A 20,950-nucleotide genomic window follows, 5' to 3' on the forward strand; every position below is an offset into this window, starting at 1 on the left:
CCTTGAGCCATGACTGCTACCTCCCAGGGTCTGCATCAGCAGGAAGCTGGAATTGAGGGCAGAGTCAGATTTGACCCAGGCGTTCATTCAGAATGCAGGTGTCCAAAGTGGCATCTCCACCACTATGTCGGACGCATGACATGAAGGAGAAACATACTTGTTCTCGAGTGGGTGGGCATGTGATCTCTAAGTCTGTCACAGCAACCAGGTTCGAGGTTTAGCTCCATCTCCGACGCCAGCTTCCTCCTAACACAGACCCTGGGGAGTAGCAGTGATGGCTCCAGTGACTGGGTTCCTGTCACTCACGTGCAAGATGCAGGTTGGGTTCCTGCTTCCCAGTTTTGGCGTGGCCCAGCCCTATCATTATTGGTGTTTGAGGAGTAAATCAGAGGATGGGACCCCTCTTTCTCAACTAAGTAAAAAGTAAGAAATTTTAAAAATCAGCTTATTGTTAAAACACCAAGTTTCACTGAAACAGTCTCCATTGCAATGAATCATGAACCAGCTTGGTCACCCTGACAGGTCAAGGCAGCCTTCATGCAGCAGATACCCACGTTCTTCCGTCTTTTTGCTTGGCACACTTCAGTCCCACAAAGCACACATATACACTGTTTTTGCAACTCAACTTTAATGTAAAAAAAAAATAAATTAATGAAAGCAATGCAAATGCTGCACAAGTTGATCACAAAAACATACCAGTAGGCCCTAAGCACAGGGAAGGGGCAGTTCTTGGCCACCTAGAGGAGGCACAATATCCAAAAAAGGAAGACAATAGGAAGCTTCTTATTCGAAATAGGAATTTTAACGCATTTAAACGCAAACTAAATTTAAACTCCAGGTGGCATCCCTTATAGCACGGTTGCATTAACCTTTTGCCAAGGGCAGTGTCTCTGCATCATTAAATATGGCCAGGTCTGCCACCTGCTTTCAATTTTTATGTAGACCTGCTCGCATGATCCTGGCATACCTGGAGAAGCCCCTCAGAGCAGGTGTTCAAAAATACGGAATGAATTTACTGTCTGCTCAAATGGTTTTTAAAAAGTTAGCTGGAGACTGAAGAGGAAAGAAGGGAGAACTCAGGGAAAAGGATGGAGGCCTTACAAACGCTGCAGAAGGCTGGGCAGGTGTGGCCTAGGGTCAGGATGCTCACAGCCCCGTCAGAGAGCCTGCACTGGACACTTGGCTCTGGCTCCTGACTCCAGCCTCCTGCCAACATGGACTCTGCGAGGCAGCAGTCACGCCTCATTAGCTGGGTCTCTTCCACCCGTGTGGGAGAACCAGACTGAGTTCCTGGCTCCCAGCTTTGGCCTGGTCCACTCCGGGCCACTGGGCTTTCGGGGACTGAACCAGTAGATGGGAGCCATTCCTCTGTTTCTTAAATAAATATTAAAGGGGGGGGGCAGGAGGAGAATTCAGCAATTACCTTGGTAGAAATAAATTTGTCCCTGAAGTCAGTTTTATGAAGAAAATAAAACCCAACTATCTAAATTTCTTTTTATTCCAAAACATACCACATATACCTACATTCCCTTGGCTGATACGATTCCTAACTCTGCCCCAAGGAGGCATGGTGAGGATCACGTACCCCTGCCCAGTCTGCTGGCGCTGACCTCATCCTGCATTACAGGTCACAGATGTGGGAGAGGCAAGTGGGTGGCAGGGTCTGCAGCAGCTGGAGGAGGAGATGGCCTGGAGTTTCCTAATTCAGAGCTGCAAGGTTCTAAAGGGGAGGGTTTTCTGAAAGCCCCCCATCCCGCTCCCCAAACCCCGGAGGCTGACTCAGGAGGGAGAGGGGCTCCCGATGCTGCCACTCTGTTCTTGGTCTGGCACATTCTCCTCTTTCTCTTCCAGCTTGAAGTTCTGTGAACAAGGTCACGGGTGAGGCCGGGCTCTGCACTTGCCCAGCTGTGGCTATTTGGGGGGAGCAAAAGCATGCAAGGGCCACTATACTGTGTATCTCGGAGAGAATTCTTGCTTTTCCCGCCCCACCCAAAATGTCTCCTGACCTACCTCAAGCTCTTGCAAAACTTCATCCATGAAGTCCGGGGAGGTCTGTTTGTAGTTCACAGCTAACTGAATTGCATCACTGAAGAGCTGGGGGTGACACGTGGTGGAAGCAAGGTGTAGCAGTCAGTAGGCGGGCCCTGGACCCTGCTGCTAGAGTAAGTAGGCTCACCCTTCAAGTCACCTTTTCCCCATCACCATGAAACCACATACGGTCAATGCATTTCTGCTTCAAGCCCGGGCCCTCCCCTCCCTCCCCTCCCCTCCCCTCCCTGATACACATGCCCATACGTTACCCCTATCCTCCCTAGCCCTTCGACTCTGCCTGCTGGCTTTACCGCCTGGCCCCCAATCTCACTAGCCCACTTCTGCATGCTACTATTACCTTCACAACATTGGTGCCATCAGCAGCTGAGACAAAATACAGGGGTAGAGAGAATTTCTTTGCAAAATTGAAGCTTTTCTGGGTCACTTTTATGTCTGCTGTAGAGAAGAGTGGGACACTGGCCTGTCCATCAAGGAAAAGGGAGGGGCCCCATCCCAGAGAGTGAGATATGCAGGGATGGCCAGGTGGTGTACCCTGGAGAATTCAAGCTGGGAAGGGAGCAATGCATGCAAAGGCTGTGTCTTGGGGAGCAGTTTGGATCACAGGGCTGCCCACCCCAGGAAAAGTAGGAATGTGCAGCAGCGGGTCCCCCATGAATTGTTGATGCCCAGGTGCAGGGATGGCCCCACCATCAATTTTATTGGCCACTACGATGCACGGGATCTTTGGCCTGTACTCCCGAAGCTCGGCATACCAGGTGCTCAGGTTCTTATAGGTGATTCTCCTCTGCACATCAAACACCTGCCAAGGGCAAAGGACGGCAGCTCAGGTTCACCCACGTCTGCACCCCACCTCCAGGTGACACATACACCCAAGCAGACAAGCCATCAGCTTGGGAGTTCAGACTGGGTACCAGCTCTGAACTGTAATTCCTCTGATCACACAGGATTACACCTGCGTGTCCCTGCAAGGTCTCTGAGCCTTCAAATCCAAAGGTGTTTTTAGAAATCTTCTATTCCTTTTTTGTTATCTTGTCATCTAATCCTATTTACCTAATTCAACCATTATAAACTGTACTGATTTACTGATCAAGGTTAGAATTATACTTTCTTTAAAAAAATTAATTTTTCTTTGAAAGGCAGAATGACAGACAGAGATATTCCATCTACTGGCTCGCTTACCAAATGGCTGTAGGTAGAGCTGGACTCAAACTGGCACTCCACTAGGGGGCGCCAGTATTGCAGGCAGTGGCTATACACAATTTTTGTTTTTTCTTATTTTTATGGCTGTTTTAAAATCCCTTTCTAATAAATTTAAGTGCTTGCAGAACTTTTCTTTAGTAATTATGACTTTTAAGCTTTTCTTTATTCTTGAGTTCATTTCGTATTTTGGATTTTTTAAAAGTAATTTTTCTGAATTATTTAATAGCTTATAATTGATTAACTTTCCATTGTTTTTCACCTACTTAAAAACATCAGGAAGAAACACAAGCCCTGAAGGCCACTCCGAGGGCAAAGATCTTCAGAAAGATTCCAAGCTGCCATTGCAGAAACCCTTCAAGCCCCTCACAGGAGGTCCTCCCGGACTCACATCCACAAAGCACCCCAGTACCAGTCAGCGGTCACATCACAGATGGGGCAGGCGTCTGCACAGCTGCTAAGCTGCTGGTGGGTGCCCCTCCTGATTCCAGATTTCCACTAATGTGTTCTGGGAGGCAGCAGGCGATGGCTCGAGCAGCTGGCTTCCTGTCACCCACATGGGAGACCTGTGTTTAATTCCTTGCTCATGGCTTTGGCCTGGTTTAGCCCGAGCTGTTGTGGGTATTTGAGGGCAGGGGGTGAACCAGTGGATGGGAACTCTATCTGTCTCAAATAAAAAATTTCCATAAAGGTTATGGATGACAACAACCTGGTAGCTGTGGGAACAGCTACCAGATTTCTCAATCACCCAGCCCAGGGGCTCGTCCAGCACGTGGTGGGCGAGTCAGCAGCCAAAATACTTCGAGAAGTGTCGAGAAGTACAGCTGGAATCTCTTCCATGGCACTTCCCAGGCCCAGTTTCAGTGAGTGATGATGAGCCCCAATAATGAATTCCCAACAACGGCTTCTTTTTGAAGCATGTTTGTAATGCAGCTTCTGGAATCTGCTTCCCACCAGGCTCAGTCATCATCTGTCCATGTCCGATGTCCTCAGTAACCTCTCATTCTTGCCAACTGTACACCTTCATCAGGGCTCCTTCCATGACTCCCTGGGACGGCAGTGAGTACATTCTCCCTGCCAGGCCCTGGACAGCAGACCACAGCTGGAGGCACCCAAGATACAGGGATGCTGGCAGGGCAAAAACTCGCAGCCGCAGCAAGAGGGTCTGACAGGAGCCAATGAAAACGTGTCAGAGGCAGGAGGAGGTCACTCCCAGAGAGGAAAAGTGAGCTCCAAACAGAAAATGCCAGAGCAGGGCTGAAACCGAAAGGCAAGGACCATCTGCCTTACCCCATAACCCCTGCAGTCATTAATATTAACATTTTGCAAGTTTTCAAGGCATTTTGTGCCTAAAGGACTATGGGAGGAGTCAGGGGATAAACTCCTTCCTTTACCCTCTGCAAAGGGCCAGGAGGGAGGGCTCGGCATGCCCTCCCCAAGAAGCTCCTGAGGGAGGCTCCCAAGCTGTTCTACCCGTGGCATCTTACACACGCACAGGACAGAATCCACGTGCTCGAGGTAGTCAGAGTGCTGTGGTCACGCAGACAAGTATCAGAGCAGGTGGCCTGGAGGTGGTGACATTTATGCAAGCCTGAAAAATGAGTTTACGTGGCCGGCGCCGCGGCTCACTAGGCTAATCCTCCACCTGTGGTGCCAGCACACCGGGTTCTAGTCCCGGTCGGGGCGCCGGATTCTGTCCCGGTTGCTCCTCTTTCAGTCCAGCTCTCTGCTGTGGACCGGGAAGGCAGGGAGGATGGCCCTGGTGCTTGGGGCCTGTACCCACATGGGAGACCAGGAGGAAGCACCTGGCTCTTGGCTTCAGATGGGCGCAGCGCGCCGGCCGTAGTGGCCATTTGGGGGGTGAACCAATGGAAGGAAGACCTTTCTCTCTCTCTCTGCCTGTCAAAAATAAATGAATAAATAAAAATAAGAAAGCACTGTTATAGTTTAAAAAAATGAGTTTACAGGCAAAGGTTGTGAGGTAGGGGCAGCACAGAGGAAGGTGTGCAGAAGAGCAGAACCTGCGAGTTCCTGCTGCTGCTCCTGACACACGGGAAGACACCCGCTCAGCTGCAGGTCCTCCTCACGCCACGGTCCTTACCTTGCACACTGTGCGTACTGCAGGCAGCTGCTGGGGAAGGTGGGCGGAACAGAGCAGGGCTGGTTTTGTGGCATGTCAAGTTAAGCCCTTGGTACGCCTGCATCCCATCCTGGAGTGCTGCTACTCCACTTTGGTCCAATTTTCTGCTTAATGTGCTTGGAAGGTAGTTGATGATGGCCCAAACACTTGAGCCTCTGCCACCTACATGGGAGAACTGTATGGAATTCCTGGCTCTGGCCTGGTCAAGACCTGGCTTTTTGCAGGTATTTGGGGAGTGGACCAAGGGACAGATCTCTCTGTCTCTCCCTCCTTCTCTGTTACTCTGCCTTTCAAATAAACAAACAGCATACCTCTGAAGGTGCTTCCATACAGTTCCAGCCTATCACCCAGTCTTGGGGTCTTAGCTGAAGCCCCAGACATTATGGATTCCTGACCCATTAGAAATGGTTGCTTTGTGCCAATGCAAGACCTTGAATGCAGTTTGCTAAGTTTGAATGACGGAGGTTTTCACTTAGTCTAAACTGCCATGGATCATCAACCAGAAAAGCAGTCATCTTTTTTTTAATTTTTTTTTTTTTAATTTATTTGAAAGGCAGAGTTAGAGAAAGAGACCTTCCATCTGCTGGTTCACTCCCCAAATGGCTGCCATGGCCAGGACTAGGCCAGGCCGAAGCCAGGAGCCAGGAGTTTCCTCTGGGTCTCCCACGTGGGTGCAGGGACCCAAGGACTTGGGCCACCTTCTGCCGCTTTCCCAGGTGCATTAGCAGAGAGCTGACTGGAAGTGGAGCACCCGGGCCTTGAACTGGAGCCTTCATCACAGGTGGAGGCTTAACCTGCTATGTCACGGCGTCAGCCCCAGTCCTTGTTTCTTGGGTTATAGATGGCTGGTATTCCTGAAAACATTTTAGAAGTGAACCAAAGTGAAATCATGCTCTTTTGAAACATCTAAATGTGGTGGCCTGAGAGTAAGACAGAGGATCCATGGACAGAAGCTCCCAGAAAACACAGGTTTATGTTGCTCCTTTCTCATTTCTTTGCCCTTTCCACAGCCACATTTCTTGTGGCACTGACCACACCGTGGCTATTGGGGTTGAACCTGAGGACTGTGTCTTGGTCAGCAAAAGAGGCTAGGGAGGGGTCAGAGCCAGCACTGTGGTACAGTAGGTTAAGCTACCACCTGTGACACCATCACCCCATATGAGCACCAGTTTGAGTTCTGGCTGTTCCACTTCTGAGCCAGCTCCTAGATTATGCAACCTGGGAGGCAACAGATGATAGCCCAAGTGTTTGGGCCCCTTCCACCCACATGGGGTATCTAGATGGAGTTCTAGGCTCCTGGCTTTGGCTTGGCCCAGCCCCAGCTGATGTGGCCATTTGGGTGGTGAACAAGTAGACAGAAGATCTAATTCTGCATTTCAAATAAAATAATCTTTTTTTTTTAAAGGGAACTGGTGGGAGGCAAGGGGCTTGTGTGAGGTGAAGTCGCCTGAGAAGCAGCAGCCCAAGGAGCTGAGGGGATGGCCTCCTTTAGGGAGGGGCTGTGTCTCAGCCACATTTGCCTGTTGCATGCTGCACCTGACACTGAAGCCCTGCGCTTGCTGTTCCCCTTAGGATGGTAGTTCTCCACCTTTTCTCCGTTCACCCCACCTGACACGTTCCCACTCAGAAGCTCTGGGGAGAAACATGCTATGCAGGACCCCCAGGGGCCCAGACCCCTCTCCCACACACCCTCAGGACAGATTTGCCAGGGCCTTTGTCTACTTCCCAGCTGATCTCGTACCATGATACAGGCATGGGCCTTGTGGTAGTAGGAGGCATGCATGCTCTGGAACCGCTCCTGGCCTGCTGTGTCCCAAAAGTCTGAAACACAAACACAGCTCTAAACGCCTGCTGGGCTGGAGGACGGACTCACATGCCCCAGCACTTCTGGGAAGAAACACAACCACAGCACGTCAGGGATGCATGTGGGGAGCACGTGGGTGAACAGACATCACACAGCTTCCCAGGTGTGTCCTTAGGGGACAGTGCACCTGCATGTGCCATGAGATGTATGCACTGCGTGTGCATGGAAGGACACAGGGCTAGGAGGACAGTGCTGATAGGAAGCCTCAGGAGAGGGGAGGTAGATGCCCCCCCACAAGATGCAGGGCCCCCCAAATCCACGCATGACCACAGATGGGCAACCCAGTCCTGTTGGAGGCATGGCTTGGCCTAGAGGAGGCTGTGACCTCACAGAAGGTCAAGCCTGTGTGGGAGAGAAAGTTCTTTCTTTACACAGGCTGAATGAGGACCTGGGGAACGAGGAAAGAGGCTGCCTTGTCAGAGGCTGTGTTCCTCCTCCCTCTGGCAGGTACAGCTGTTCTGGATCTAGTCGAGAGCTTCACGCCCCTGTGTACTCCCGCCACCATTCCTGGCAGGCTGGCTTTCAGGCCTCTACAGACACTTGTTCCTGCCTGGGGTCTTGTTTCCCCCTCCCCCTCCCCATGAACCACTGACACCTCCCCTCTTCTCCCAAACCCTCCCTCCTGAGGGCTGGCACGGCTGGACCCCGTGCTGCTCACCCACGAGGATGGTCTTGCCGCCCACTGTGGCTGTGTGTTTGTACAGGGTCAAGGCGTATGTGGATAGCTGCTGTGGCCGACTGCACTCTGATTAAGGAGCAGAGATGAAGGAACGCGAGGGAAGGAAGGGGTGGGAGGGCAGGTGCTGGTGGGAGCACGTCCTTTCCCACCTTTTCTTTTGGAGCAGATTGTAAATGGAATGACTCTGGCATAGTGGTTGACTCTGCCAGGGACGCCCACAGCCCACATAGCAGTGCCTGGTTTGAGGCAAGGTTACTTCCCTTCCAAACTAGCTTTCAGCTAATGTGAACCCTGGGAAGCAGCAAGTGACAGCCCAAGTACTTGGGTTCTTGCCACTTACACAGGAGACTCAAACAGAGTTCCTGGCTCCCGCCCAGCCCAGTTCTGGTTGCTGTGTGCATCTGGGGAGTAAGCCAGTGGATGGAAAATCTCTGTCTCTCCCTCTGTCATTCTGCCTTAAAAAAATAAATCAGGGCCCCAAGCTTTGAGATCAGAGACCTTGAGTGACTTGTCAAAAGTCAAAGGTTCCAAGAATGAATCCAGGCATCTGTCCTAGACTGGGCGCGCTAGTGATGCTACCGCCTTCCTGATGTAAAACAAACCCCAACATGAGTGAACTCTGGGATGTACAGCGGTGACTGTGTGTACGGGAAGAGCCACAGGAACAGGCGTTTCCAACTCTGAAGGATACAATCCATCCATGAGGAATCTCTCCATGAGTCTGCAAGGAGAACATGCAAGGTCAGGCAGCATCCCCACTCCTCCGAGCCCTACTTTACCATCCCCAAGCCTGCGGCTCCTCCCCTCTTGCTCACCCCACAGCCACACAATCTCTGGGGCAAACCTGCATCCCGGGAATCACCATTTCCAGCCCTTCACAACAGACGGCTGTCGTGGCGAGGACACAGACCAGCCAGCGTGAGGCTCGCAGGCCCATCATTTCCCTGGCAGGACACTGCTGCCCACACAATTAGCTGTGCTTTATGCACGGGAAAGCGAGGCCAGGAAGGCTGTGTTTTCTACCCAAAGTCCATCCCCCAAACTCTGCAGGTCCTTCAGGGCCAGCAGTGAGACTGCCCCTGACAACCTTCTTTACAACAGGAAAGTTCACCTCATCTTGTACACCTTCTCTCTTCTGTCCTGCAAATAACACCAACCGAACACCAAGTATTTTAATGCTGCACTGTCTTCCTCTCTCTCTCTATGTGCATCAGAAAGCTTTCTGGTCGTGTCGTTTGTTGCTGCATCCTCACTGCCTAGGACAGTGCTGACGCAATCAAAGTGAACACAGCTGTTCCGCCTAATTTCAGGCACAGCCCCACATCCAGTGAGAGAATGCATGTCCCTTTCTGGCTTTCACAACCACTAGCCACCAGTTAGACCACAACAAAACGAAGCTTAACACCCCTATATTCCAAAACTTAAAAACAATCAAACATAAAAGACCACATAAATAAGTTATGGGTTAGAAATCATAAAAAATACTTTAAAATATTTACAATTGAAAGATACAAAAGTTCTTTCTGTGGGGAGCAACCCGGACTGGACTGAGTTACTGGAATTAAGACTTATTCTATGCATCTGCTCTCCCACAATATGGCGCTGAGAAGGGAGAAGCAGCTTCTACACAGCTGCCTCCAGTTCAACCAATAAACAGCAGGACCTGCTCCTGATTGGAGGAGAGCAGCGTACTCGGCGTGTGGGCAGCAGAGTTGGGATTGGTGGAAGAGGACTATAAAGGAGGAGAGAGACAACATGCACCGGGAACATCTAAGGGAACACCTGTGCAGCCCCCGAGAGAGCCGGCCGGCGGTGTGCCGCTCCCCCGCGGAAGTGGGGAATGTGGCAGGGGGAACCGCCCTTCCACGGAGGTGGAAGGGACGGTAGCCAACCCGGGAAGGACCAGCAGCAAACCCGGGAAGGACCAGCAGCCAACCCGGGAAGAACCAGCAGCAAACCCGGGGAGGGCCGAGCAGACAAAAGAACAACGCAGGGTCCTGTGTCGTTCCTCCACGAAGACGGGGAGCGACATAATGGTGCTGTGACTCGGATAGGAAACTTAGGAGGGAAGAAACGGGAAGAAGTGGAAATTACCGGAGAGAGAGACTAGCAAAGAGCCTAGGGGAAAGCCGGACGGAAAAGGTGCCGGAGGAAGCTATCGAAAGCCTAGGCATAGACTCGGATACGGACTGTGGGAAAGAAGTTAGGATTGAAAGCGAAAGTGAAAGCTTTCATAGACTCGGATGCGGACTATGGCGGGGAAGCTAGGAGATTGAAAGCAAAAGTGAAACCTGGAGGAGGCTTGGACTCGGATACGGACTGTGGGAAAGAAGTTAGGATTTAAAGTGAAAGCAAGAAGAAACTTAGATACGGACTGCAGGTTGAAAGTGAAAGTGAAACCTATAAGAAACTTAGACTTGGATACGGACTGTGGGGAGAGGCCAGGAGAAATGAGGGAGGAATATTGTTGGAAGAAAACTTAGGGAAACATACCGGGTAGAAAAATATGTTAGGGAGGATGAAGCCGCGAGTGCAGGCCGAGGCGGAGACGTAAGCCAGCTTGGAATTCTTCAAGTCACCCCGGGGAGCAAGAGGCGAAGATCTGGAACCAGAGGCAGAGACGTGGGCCGCCAGGTTGGAATTCGCCAGGTTAGTCCGGGGAACTTGGATTGAATGCTAGTGGCGGAAACGTGAGCTGGGGCTGTGTGACTCGTGGAAGCCGCCGCGTGCAGAGAGAGCACGGGGCGTGAATAGATAGGGAACGCGGGGCTGGCGCGAGGCCGTGGTGCGGACGCGAAGGGGCGTGGAGACCGCGGAGTGTGCGCGCGAAGCCGAGCCGCGCAGAGCCGGGAGCCCGCCGGCGGGGCGAGGCGCCGGGAAGCCGCGCAGAGCCATGAAGCTGCCGCGGGGCGAGGTGCCGAGAAGCAGCCTCGGGGCGGGCGCCGGGAAGCCGCAGGGATAAGAGAAACAGAAGTTTAGAAGTAAAATGAGAGAAATAGGAATGCTGGTAGATAGAAGTAAAATGGGAGAGATAGGAATGCCCAGAGATAGAGAAATAGAGGAAAAATAAAGCCTCCCCTCAACATGGCAATGAGAGAGCTTGGATTCGGTCTGCCTGATTAGGACAATAAGCACCTGCGGGCGGCTAGCAGCTTATGCGCCGCAGGTCACCGAAGACAGGCACGAATTAACATCAATAAGTCTCCCCACAATACGGCAATGAGAAGGCTTGGATTCGGTTTGCCTGATTGCTAGGTTTTGTAAGCACCTGCAGGCAGTTCTAGCAGAGCAGAGCATGCGCTGCAGGGCACCGAACACAGGCACGCATCAGCGCCTAAAAACCTCCTCACAACATGGCGAAGAGAGGACCCAGATTCGGTTTGCCTGATTGATAGGACTTGTAAGCACCTGTGGGCAACTCTAGCAAGCAGAGCAGAGTGTGTGCCGTGGGACACCGAAGACAGGCGCGTATCAACGCCAAAAAATAAAAAGAAAGGGGGATCTGTGGGGAGCAACCCGGACTGGACTGAGTTACTGGAATTAAGACTTATTCTATGCATCTGCTCTCCCACAATATGGCGCTGAGAAGGGAGAAGCAGCTTCTACACAGCTGCCTCCAGTTCAACCAATAAACAGCAGGACCTGCTCCTGATTGGAGGAGAGCAGCGTACTCGGCGTGTGGGTAGCAGAGTTGGGATTGGTGGAAGAGGACTATAAAGGAGGAGAGAGACAACATGCACCGGGAACATCTAAGGGGAACATCTGTGCAGCCCCCGAGAGAGCCGGCCAGCGGTGTGCCGCTCCCCCGCGGAAGTGGGGAATGTGGCAGGGGGAACCGCCCTTCCACGGAGGTGGAAGGGACGGTAGCCAACCCGGGAAGAACCAGCAGCAAACCCGGGGAGGGCCGAGCAGACAAAAGAACAACGCAGGGTCCTGTGTCGTTCCTCCACGAAGACGGGGAGCGACACTTTCCACATAATTTCTTATATAGAATTTCTTTTGGAAGGGTTGGCATTGTGGTGCAACAGATTAAACTACTGCCTGTGACACTGGCATCCCACATGAGTGCCAGTTCCAGCCCTGGTTGTTCTATTTCTGATCCAGCTCCCTGATACTGTGCCTGGGAAAACAGTGGAGGATATCCCAAGTGCTTGGGCCCCTGCACCCATGTGGGAAACCTGGATGAGGCTCCCAGCTCTGGGCTTCGGCCTGGCCCAACCCCAGCCATTGCGGCCATTTGGGGAATGAACCAGCAGATGGAAGCTCTCTAACTCTTTCTCTGTAATTCTGCCTTTTAATTAAGAAAAATAAATCTTAAAGAAATAAGAAATTTATTGGAAAATTGAGAAGATGTACTTTTCGCACTCTTGTAAGGACAACTAAAGATGTGGACGTTACAGAAATCAAATGTAAAAAGACTCAGGGAGGGGCTGGCGCTATGGTGTAGTGGGTAAAGCTGCTGCCTGCAGTGCCGGCATCCCTTATGGGCGCTGGTTCAAGACTGGGTCGCTCCATTTCCTATCCAGCTCTCTGCTATGGCCTGGGAAAGCAGTAGAAGATGTCCCAAGTCCTTTGGCCCCTGCACGTGCATGGGAGACCCTGAAGAAGCTCCTGGCTCCTGATCGGCACAGCTCCAGCCATTGCGCCCAACTGGGGAGTGAACCATCAGATGGAAGACCTCTTTCTCTCTCTCTGCCTTTCCTCACTCTGTGTAACTCTTTCAAATAAATAAATAAATCTTAAAAAAAAAAAAAAAAAAGAAAGGAGGCCTCTCTCCTCCCGCAGTGCCCTAGAGACTAGGGGAACCTGGACTTCACCCCATTGGCAGTAAAGGGGTGGTGTGTGGTACGTTGCCCCTTCTCCCACTGAAGTGAAACCAAAGCACAAAATGTAATTAAGGTCCAGAGACTCCTAACGTGATACTCAAATGTCCAAGATAACAGAAAACGCTAAGTGGCATCTCAAACCAAAGGAGAAAGACAATGCACACCTGCACCACAGTGACACAGGGTCACCACAGCCTCCATAAAGATGCTCTGACAAGCACCAACGAGGCACACAGCTTCAGCAAAGACTATTTTACGGTACAGAAACAGAAGATGCGACAAGGAAACCAACAGAAATGCTAGCATGCTTGGAAAATACAGTAGCCAAAATAAAATGTCATGGATGGGCACATGGCAGAATGGAGAGGAAAGAGTTAAGAATTAGAGTTTTATTAATTTGTTTTCAAAGATTCATTTGTTTATTTGAAAGGTAGAGTTACAGAGAGATTTGCCATCCACTGGCTCACTCCCCAAATGGCCTGACAGGGCTGTGTTAGGCCAAAGCCACGAGCCAGGAGCTTCATCTGGGTCTCCCACATGGGTATAGGGGCCTAGGGATTTGGGCCACCTGCTGTGGCTTTTCAGGAGCATAGCAGGGAGTGGATCTGAAGTGGAGCAGCCAGAACTCAAACTGGCACCCATATGGGATGTTGGCACTGCAGGTTGTGGCTTCATCGCTGTGTCACAGTGCTAGCCCCTCAGGGAGCTTCAGAACAAAGCAAAGCAGGTACCCAACATGAACAGCAGAAGAGAATGGGGAAAGTGAACAGAGTCTGAAGGACCTGCAGGCCTGAGAGAGGACGTTTTTACTACTGATTCCAGTTAAAAAAAAAAAGTCTCGGAAACAGTGAGAGAAGCAACACTGTATCCATAGAGGAAAGTAACTGGAGTGACAGAGGGTGTCTACGGAAGTGGCACTCATGTCTCCAGCACTGAAAGACAACTAGGCTCAGAACCCAGGTCTGGCGGCCCTCTCCCAGGACTGGAGGCGGAGCCGAGACGTTCTCCTGTGAAGGAGCATGAACGGAATTTGTTTCCTGCAGACCTGCACTGGAAGAGGGCTGAGACAAGGTCTTGAAACAGAAAGGAAACAATAAAAGGAATCTTGGAATATCAGGAGGGAAGAAAGAACAAGGTCAGGAAAAAAATTCTGTGGCAAATACCACAGAATGTCTTCCATGCTTCAAAAATTTCTAATTATTTTTGATGGCTAAGGCATTGGTTAAGGAGCACTGAAGAAGTTCTCAGTGAACACAGAAAAAATATTTCAGACAATTCAAAAGGAGGGTACAAGGGTATGAAAGAGGTGAGCTGTCCACATTTCACTCCACTGGGAAGTATCAACCTCAGTAATTAAAAAAGTTATATGGCCGGCGCCGCGGCTCACTAGGCTAATCCTCCGCCTTGCGGCGCCGGCACACCGGGTTCTAGTGCCGGTCGGGGCGCCGGATTCTGTCCCAGTTGCCCCTCTTCCAGGCCAGCCCTCTGCTGTGGCCAGGGAGTGCAGTGGAGGATGGCCCAGGTGCTTGGGCCCTGCACCCCATGGGAGACCAGGAAAAGCACCTGGCTCCTGGCTCCTGCCATTGGATCAGCGCGGTGCGCCGGCCGCAGCGCGCCGGCCGCGGCGGCCATTGGAGGGTGAACCAACAGCAAAAGAAGACCTTTCTCTCTGTCTCTCTCTCTCTCACTGTCCACTCTGCCTGTCAAAAAAAAAAAAAAAAAAAAAAAGTTATACAGCTGGCCGGCGCCGTGGCTCACTAGGCTAATCCTCCGCCTTGAGGCGCCGGCACACTGGGTTCTAGTCCCGGTCGGGGCACCGGATTCTGTCCCGGTTGCCCCTCTTCCAGGCCAGCTCTCTGCTGTGGCCAGGGAGTGCAGTGGAGGATGGCCCAAGTCCTTGGGCCCTGCACCCCATGGGAGACCAGGAGAAGCACCTGGCTCCTGCCATCGGATCAGCGCGGTGTGCCGGCCACAGCGCGCCGGCCGCGGCGGCCATTGGAGGGTGAACCAACGGCAAAAGGAAGACCTTTCTCTCTGTCTCTCTCTCTCACTGTCCGCTCTGCCTGTCCAAAAAAAAAAGTTATGCAGCTGTAATGTAAGTAGAACAACCACTACCAGAGCTATTCAGAGAAACATTTAGGGCTGGCGCTGTGGCGTAGTATGCTGAGCCTTCTGGAAGAGCAGTGGAAGATGGCCCAAGTGCTTGAGTTCCTGCACCAACGTGGGAGACCCAGAGGAAGCTCCTGGCTCCTGGCTTCAGATCAGCACAGCTCCGGCTGTTGTGGCCAGGTGGAGAGTGAACCAGCAGATGGAAGACACCCCCCCCCCGTCTCTCTCTCTCTCTCCCCGTCTCTCTCTCTCTGCCTCTCCTTCTCTGTGTAACTCTGCTTTTCAGGTAAATAAATAAATATTTTTTTAAAGAAAGATCTCTCTGCCTTTCAAATAAATAAAAAAAATCTTTTTTTTTAAAGACACCTTTTAAAATATATATCAGTGACTCACTGACACTGGTCTCACGGCCAGAAACACTGTCAGTCATGCCTCATGAGTGAATCTTATTTAGCATGCTTCTCCGTAAGGCACACTGTAGCTACAAACAACTTGACACACATGAACTTGGCAAGTTAAACAGGCCAATTCTTGAAAAGATAAAATGCCAAAATTCACCCAATATGAAACAGACCACTTGACTAACCTATTCAGAAACTTGATTTTTTACTTCAAAGAATCCCAAAAAAGATTCTTCAAGCATATACGGTTTCAGAAGAGAATTTTTAAAGAAAAGTTAATACCAATTTTATATAGTGTATTCCAGAAAAAAGAGGGGGGCACTGTCAGTTCATTTTATGAGGCTGGTTAAGCCTGATAACAAAGCGAGATAAAGTAAACAAAGCAAAACTTATAAATAAATACTTCATGAATATACTTGTAAAATCATTAACATAATGTTAGCAAAAGGAATTCAGCAATACATAAGAGAATTCATATGCCATGAACAAATGTGATTTGTTTCCAGGATGCAAAGTTGGCTCAATATTTGAAAATCAATCAGTGTAATCATATTCACAGGCTGAGAAAGAAAAATCACATGATCATTATCAACTGATACAGAAAATACACCTGAAGACAATACTCATTCATGATAAAAACTCTTAAAAAAGAAAAAGTAGGGGACTGCCGTCGTGGTGTATTGAGTAAAGCCAACGCCTGAAGTGCCGGCATCCCATATGGGTGCTGGTTCTAGTCCCGGCTGCTCTACTTCCAACCCAGCTCTCTGCTATGGCCTGGGAAAGCAGTAGAAGATGGCCCAAGTCCTTGGGCCCCTGCACCCACATGGGAGACCCAGAAGAGCCCTGGCTCCTGGCTTCAGATAGGCACAGCTCCAGCCACTGCAGCCAATTGGGGAGCGAACCAGCGGATGGAAGACCTCTCCTTCTCTCTCTGTGTAAATCTTTCAAATAAATAAATAATTCTTTAGGAAAAAAAAAAAAAGTAGGAAGAGAGAGTAACTTGATAAAAAACTTCTCTAAATTCGAAACCTATAGCTAACATCAAACTCAAGGTGAAAGACAGCAACGTGTTCTCCAAAGATCATGAACACAGACGGATGTCCACTCTTACCACTCTTATTTCACACAGTAACAGAAGTTCAAGCCTGTGCAATAAGGCACAGAAAGGAATTAGAAGGCATACAGATCAGAGAAGAAACACAGCTCCCAGTATTTGCCATTACAGTCTATGCAGGAAATCCCAAGGAAAACAAGGTGGACTGGAGCACCCGGGAGATAAGCCCAAAGCAGGCCTGCTGGGCACCGCTCTACCCTCATGCTGTAAATACAGAATTGGGCACTTGCCCTCACCAGGTGCAGGCAGGAAAGAGGTGCTGTGTGGAGACAAACTGTCAACTCTCCCAGAGAAGAGCGTCACACCTGTGCATGTAGGCACTGAAGTCAGTTAAAAGAATAAGCTGGGGTGGGTGTTAGGTGCAGCATATAACACACCACTTGGGACACCCACATTCCATTATCAGGGTGCTAGGTTCGAGTCCTGGCTCTGCTTCCAGTTCCAGTTTCCTGCTAATGTGCACCCTTAGAGGCAGCAGGTGATGGCCCAAGTGCTCATGTCCCTGACACCCATATAGGAGACCCGGATTGAGTTCCAGGCTCCTGGTTTTAGCCTGGCCCAGCCTTGGCTGCTGTGGACATTTGAGGAGTGAACCAGTCTATCTGTTGCTTTCTCTCCGCCTTTCAAATTAAAAAGGTAAGCCAATCTTTACAGTGACTGCCGTCGAGTCATCATCCCCCGTCAAGCTTATCAACTTCAGTGAGTCCCTCCGAGAAGGCATCTGGTTCACCTGCACTCAGTCTGTCATTAGTCCTGTTGTTCACGTGTTCCTCCAACTCCATCATGCCCTGCGCCTCCTGGTTCCTCAACCCACACACCACATACAGGAATACCCGTTTTCTTCTCCTTAAGGTTTTTTATTTATTTAAATGCAGAGTTACAAAGAGAGGAGAGAGATACAGAGAGAAAGATCTTCCACCTGCTGGTTCACTCCCAAAATGGTCACAACAGCTGGGGCTGGGCCAGGCTGAAGCCAGGTGCCGGGAGCTTCTTCTGGGTCTCCCACGTGGGTGCAGGGGCCCAAGGACTTAACCCACCTTCTGGTGCTTTCCAAGGTGGATCAGCAGTGAGCTGGATTAGAAGAGGAGCAGCGGGGCTGGCATCCTATATGGGCGCCAAGTTCTAGTCCCAGTTGCTCCTCTTCCAGTCCAGCTCTCTGTGGTAGCCCGGGAAGGCAGTAGAGGATGGCCCAGGTGCTTGGGTTCCTGCACCCGCATGGGAGACCAGGAAGAAGCACCTGGCTCCTGGCTTTGGATTGGCACAGCGCCGGCCATGGCGGCCATTTGGGGAGTGAACCAACGGAAGGAAGACCTTTCTCTCTGTCTCTCTCTCTCACTGTCTATGACTCTACCTCTCAAAGAAAAAAAAAAAAAAAAAAAAGGAAGGGGAGCAGCTGGGACTCAAACCGGCTCCCTATGGGATGCTGGTGTTGCAGGCAGAGGCTTAACCTACTACGCCACACTGCCGGCCCCCAGAAATATCCCAGCTTGCCCCTCTTCAACCCTGAACTATTTCAGTAGTCTCTAGAGTGGCTCCCTCCACAGCTTCTGTCAGGACTCCTGGAAAATGCCCAGATTCCTCGGTCCTCACGATGCCCCTAACACACACAATGCTGTGTGCTCCCACACGCACCCTGGATTCAGCCAAGACTACTCCAGGGCATCAGCCACAGACGCCATGCTCCTGTGTCTCTGGAGGACACTGGGCCCCGTGTTAACTTTCCAACGTACTTGGACTTTCCCACGGCGCTGTCCCCCAGACAGATGATCTTCACGTTGTCATCAGCATCGTACTTCTCTTGGTCCAGCTCACTGGGTTCGGTTTTGTCTCCCGCCATTGGATCCTCACTGCACAAAGAGCCCCAGCCCAAGGGAGGGGGATCTTGTAACTGGGAAGATCAGTAAGAGACTGCTGTTAGAGATGTGAAGTCCCACAACCTCTTCCTGGACAGGACGGACAAGGAGCCCATGACAGACAGCCCCAAGGACACACATCCCACGCCACTCACCACTAACGTGGCCACCACATGCTGAGCCTGGTTCGCCCAAGATCCTCTTAGCGGTTTCTCCTGCATCCCTTCTCTACCACAACATGTGCAAGGCCACCCCTCCCACTCCCGGCTGGGGAAACAGTATTCTAAAGCTTTACAAGTTCAGCATCCACAGTTTTCTCACGTGAAGAACAGGGACACGTCACACGGTCAACGTGAGACACTGAAAACGTCACTGAATGGCACCGAGAGGCGCGAAGAGCACGAGCGGCACGCGGACGGCACGAAGAGCCACGCCAGACGCGTGCACCGGGCCGGGGCCCGCTGCTCCCCGCCTGCCGCCGACAGCCAGGCCCTCGGCGCAGCAGCGGACCCGCGTTTCGGAGGCTCCAGGCCAGCCCCAGGAGCGGCTCCGTGCGCAGGCCGAGGGGTCTGCGCGCCACCCCCGCCGTGCACACCGAGCGCCCTATCCGAGAACCAAAACCGGCACTACCGCTCCGAGGGCGCAGGCCTCGGTGGTTACGTCTGTCCCCGTGAGGCGGCGCCAACCTGAGCTCTTCCTTCGATAAACGCGGCCGTCAACGCGCCCGGCCCTCTCCCTCCCGCCTGCGAGGGGCGGTCCCCGCACGCCCAGCCGACCTCCCGGGCGGCTCGTCCTCACGTGCAGTCCTGGGCTGGGACAGGCGGTACCAAGGACGCCTCAGAGCGCCCAGCTGGCGGCCACAGGTCTCCGGACTCCTCCGAGCTTCGCACCCAGCCCGCCAGCTCCGGCGCAGGCGAAGCCGCCTCGCACTTCCGGCTCAGCGCGCGTCCAGCAGCTGCTACGCAACCGCGCGAGGACCCCGGGCAGGGCTGTCCGGCTGCAGGCCTGAAGGACCCCGCCGGGGCGGACTGTCCGGCGCAGTGCCTGGCGGGGGAAGAGCCCGCGGGGGCGGCTCCGGTCACCTCGCACCCTCGCGTCTCCGACGTAGCTAGAGTTCACGCGGCCGCAGGCCTCCGGCAGCGGCGAAGGTCCGAGGGCTAGAGCTGAGGCGACGGCGGGCGATGGAGGAGCCCAGAGACTTGGCCGCCGCCCTCGGGCGCGCGGAGCCGTGGGGTCGTCGGGCGTGGGCCCTGGCGGTTTCTGCACCTTGTACTCTGCGTGTTTTCGTTATTAACTCGGGGCGCTCCCGGAGGGCCCGGGGCTGCCCTTCCGGCAGCACAGGGCCTGTGAGCCGCTCTCATATAAAATGGCGAAGGCTCAGGAGGCTGCGAGGTCGGAGCTGCGGTGCTCGCGGGAGTCCGCAGTGCCCGGGCGGCCGCGGAGAGACCGTGAGGGATTCGGGGTGAGGTCGCGGGGAGAGGCCGCGCGTGTTCTTGTTCACCTCCGGGGCTGTCCGTGGAGCTTGGCAGTGCGGCTTCCTCACTTCCCTGCACTGCGGTTGTCGCTGCCCGGCCTCCTGTCGGACCGAGCACACGGGTGTCGTCTGGCCTCTGCCCTGGGGACTGCACACACGGGTGTCGTGTGTCCTCTGCCCTGGGGACCCAGCACACGGGTGTCGTCTGTCCTCTGCCCTGGGGACCGAGCACACGGGTGTCGTCTGTCCTCTGCCCTGGGGACCGAGCACACGGGTGTCGTCTGTCCTCTGCCCTGGGGACTGCGCACACGGGTGTCGTCTGGCCTCTGCCCTGGGGACCGAGCACACGGGTGTCGTCTGGCCTCTGCCCTGGGGACTGCACACACGGGTGTCGTGTGTCCTCTGCCCTGCAGACCGAGCACACCGGTGTCGTCTGGCCTCTGCCCTGGGGACCGCGCACACGGGTTTCGTCTGGCCTCTGCCCTGGGGACCCAGCACACGGGTGTCGTCTGGCCTCTGCCCTGCGGACGGAGCACACGGGTGTCGTCTGGCCTCTGCCCTGGGGACCGAGCACACGGGTGTCGTCTGTCCTCTGCCCTGGGGACCGAGCACACGGGTGTCGTCTGTCCTCTGCCCTGGGGACTGCGCACACGGGTGTCGTCTGGCCTCTGCCCTGGGGACCGAGCACACGGGTGTCGTCTGGCCTCTGCCCTGGGGATCGAGCACACGGGTGTCGTCTGGCCTCTGCCCTGGGGACTGCACACACGGGTGTCGTCTGGCCTCTGCCCTGTGGACCGAGCACACGGGTGTCGTCTGGCCTCTGCCCTGGGGACCCAGCACACGGGTGTCGTCTGGCCTCTGCCCTGGGGACCGAGCACACGGGTGTCGTCTGGCCTCTGCCCTGGGGACCGAGCACACGGGTGTCGTCTGGCCTCTGCCCTGGGGACCGAGCACACGGGTGTCGTCTGGCCTCTGCCCTGGGGACCGAGCACGCGGGTGTCGTCTGGCCTCTGCCCTTGGGACCGAGCACACGGGTGTCGTCTGGCCTCTGCCCTGGGGACCACGCACACGGGTGTCATCTGGCCTCTGCCCTGGGGACTGAGCACACAAGTGTCGTCTGGCCTCTGCCCTGTGGACCGAGCACACGGGTGTCGTCTGGCCTCTGCCCTGCACCTGTTCAGCGTTGTCTTCTATCTGGATTATCAGAGGCCCATCAGATCAGAACCCCTGACATCAAAGAG

The 20,950-nt window shown here is 53.1% G+C and overlaps 1 protein-coding gene across 36 annotated transcripts; it reads right to left on the reverse strand.

The window, feature by feature from the left end:
* Positions 1–611: 611 nt before the first annotated feature.
* RABL2B (RAB, member of RAS oncogene family like 2B) lies at positions 612–19,767 on the reverse strand. Of its 36 annotated transcripts, none has more exons than XR_016216472.1 (10): positions 19,012–19,190; positions 18,113–18,270; positions 8,624–8,653; positions 7,912–7,991; positions 7,131–7,210; positions 5,351–5,551; positions 2,805–2,851; positions 2,390–2,487; positions 2,011–2,094; positions 612–1,860 (listed from the first exon to the last, which is right to left on the reverse strand). XR_016216472.1 is itself a non-coding variant. In XM_070053158.2 (9 exons), the coding sequence occupies exons 3-9, from the start codon at positions 8,647–8,649 to the stop codon at positions 1,780–1,782; spliced, it is 561 nt and encodes a 186-aa protein (XP_069909259.2). In that variant the 5' UTR covers positions 8,650–8,653; positions 18,015–18,270; positions 19,012–19,767; the 3' UTR covers positions 612–1,779. The 36 variants fall into 36 exon arrangements, 24 of the variants coding, with proteins under 24 accessions (XP_069909259.2, XP_069909253.1, XP_069909254.1 ...); XR_016216470.1 differs by having other exon boundaries at positions 2,740–2,851; XR_016216471.1 differs by having other exon boundaries at positions 2,740–2,851; positions 19,034–19,189.
* Between the last annotated feature and the right edge of the window lie 1,183 nt (positions 19,768–20,950).

The sequence above is a fragment of the Oryctolagus cuniculus genome, chromosome 11 (assembly GCF_051225735.1).
Source record: "Oryctolagus cuniculus isolate XC-2025 breed Fujian yellow rabbit chromosome 11, ASM5122573v1, whole genome shotgun sequence".
Lineage (NCBI taxonomy): Eukaryota > Metazoa > Chordata > Mammalia > Lagomorpha > Leporidae > Oryctolagus > Oryctolagus cuniculus.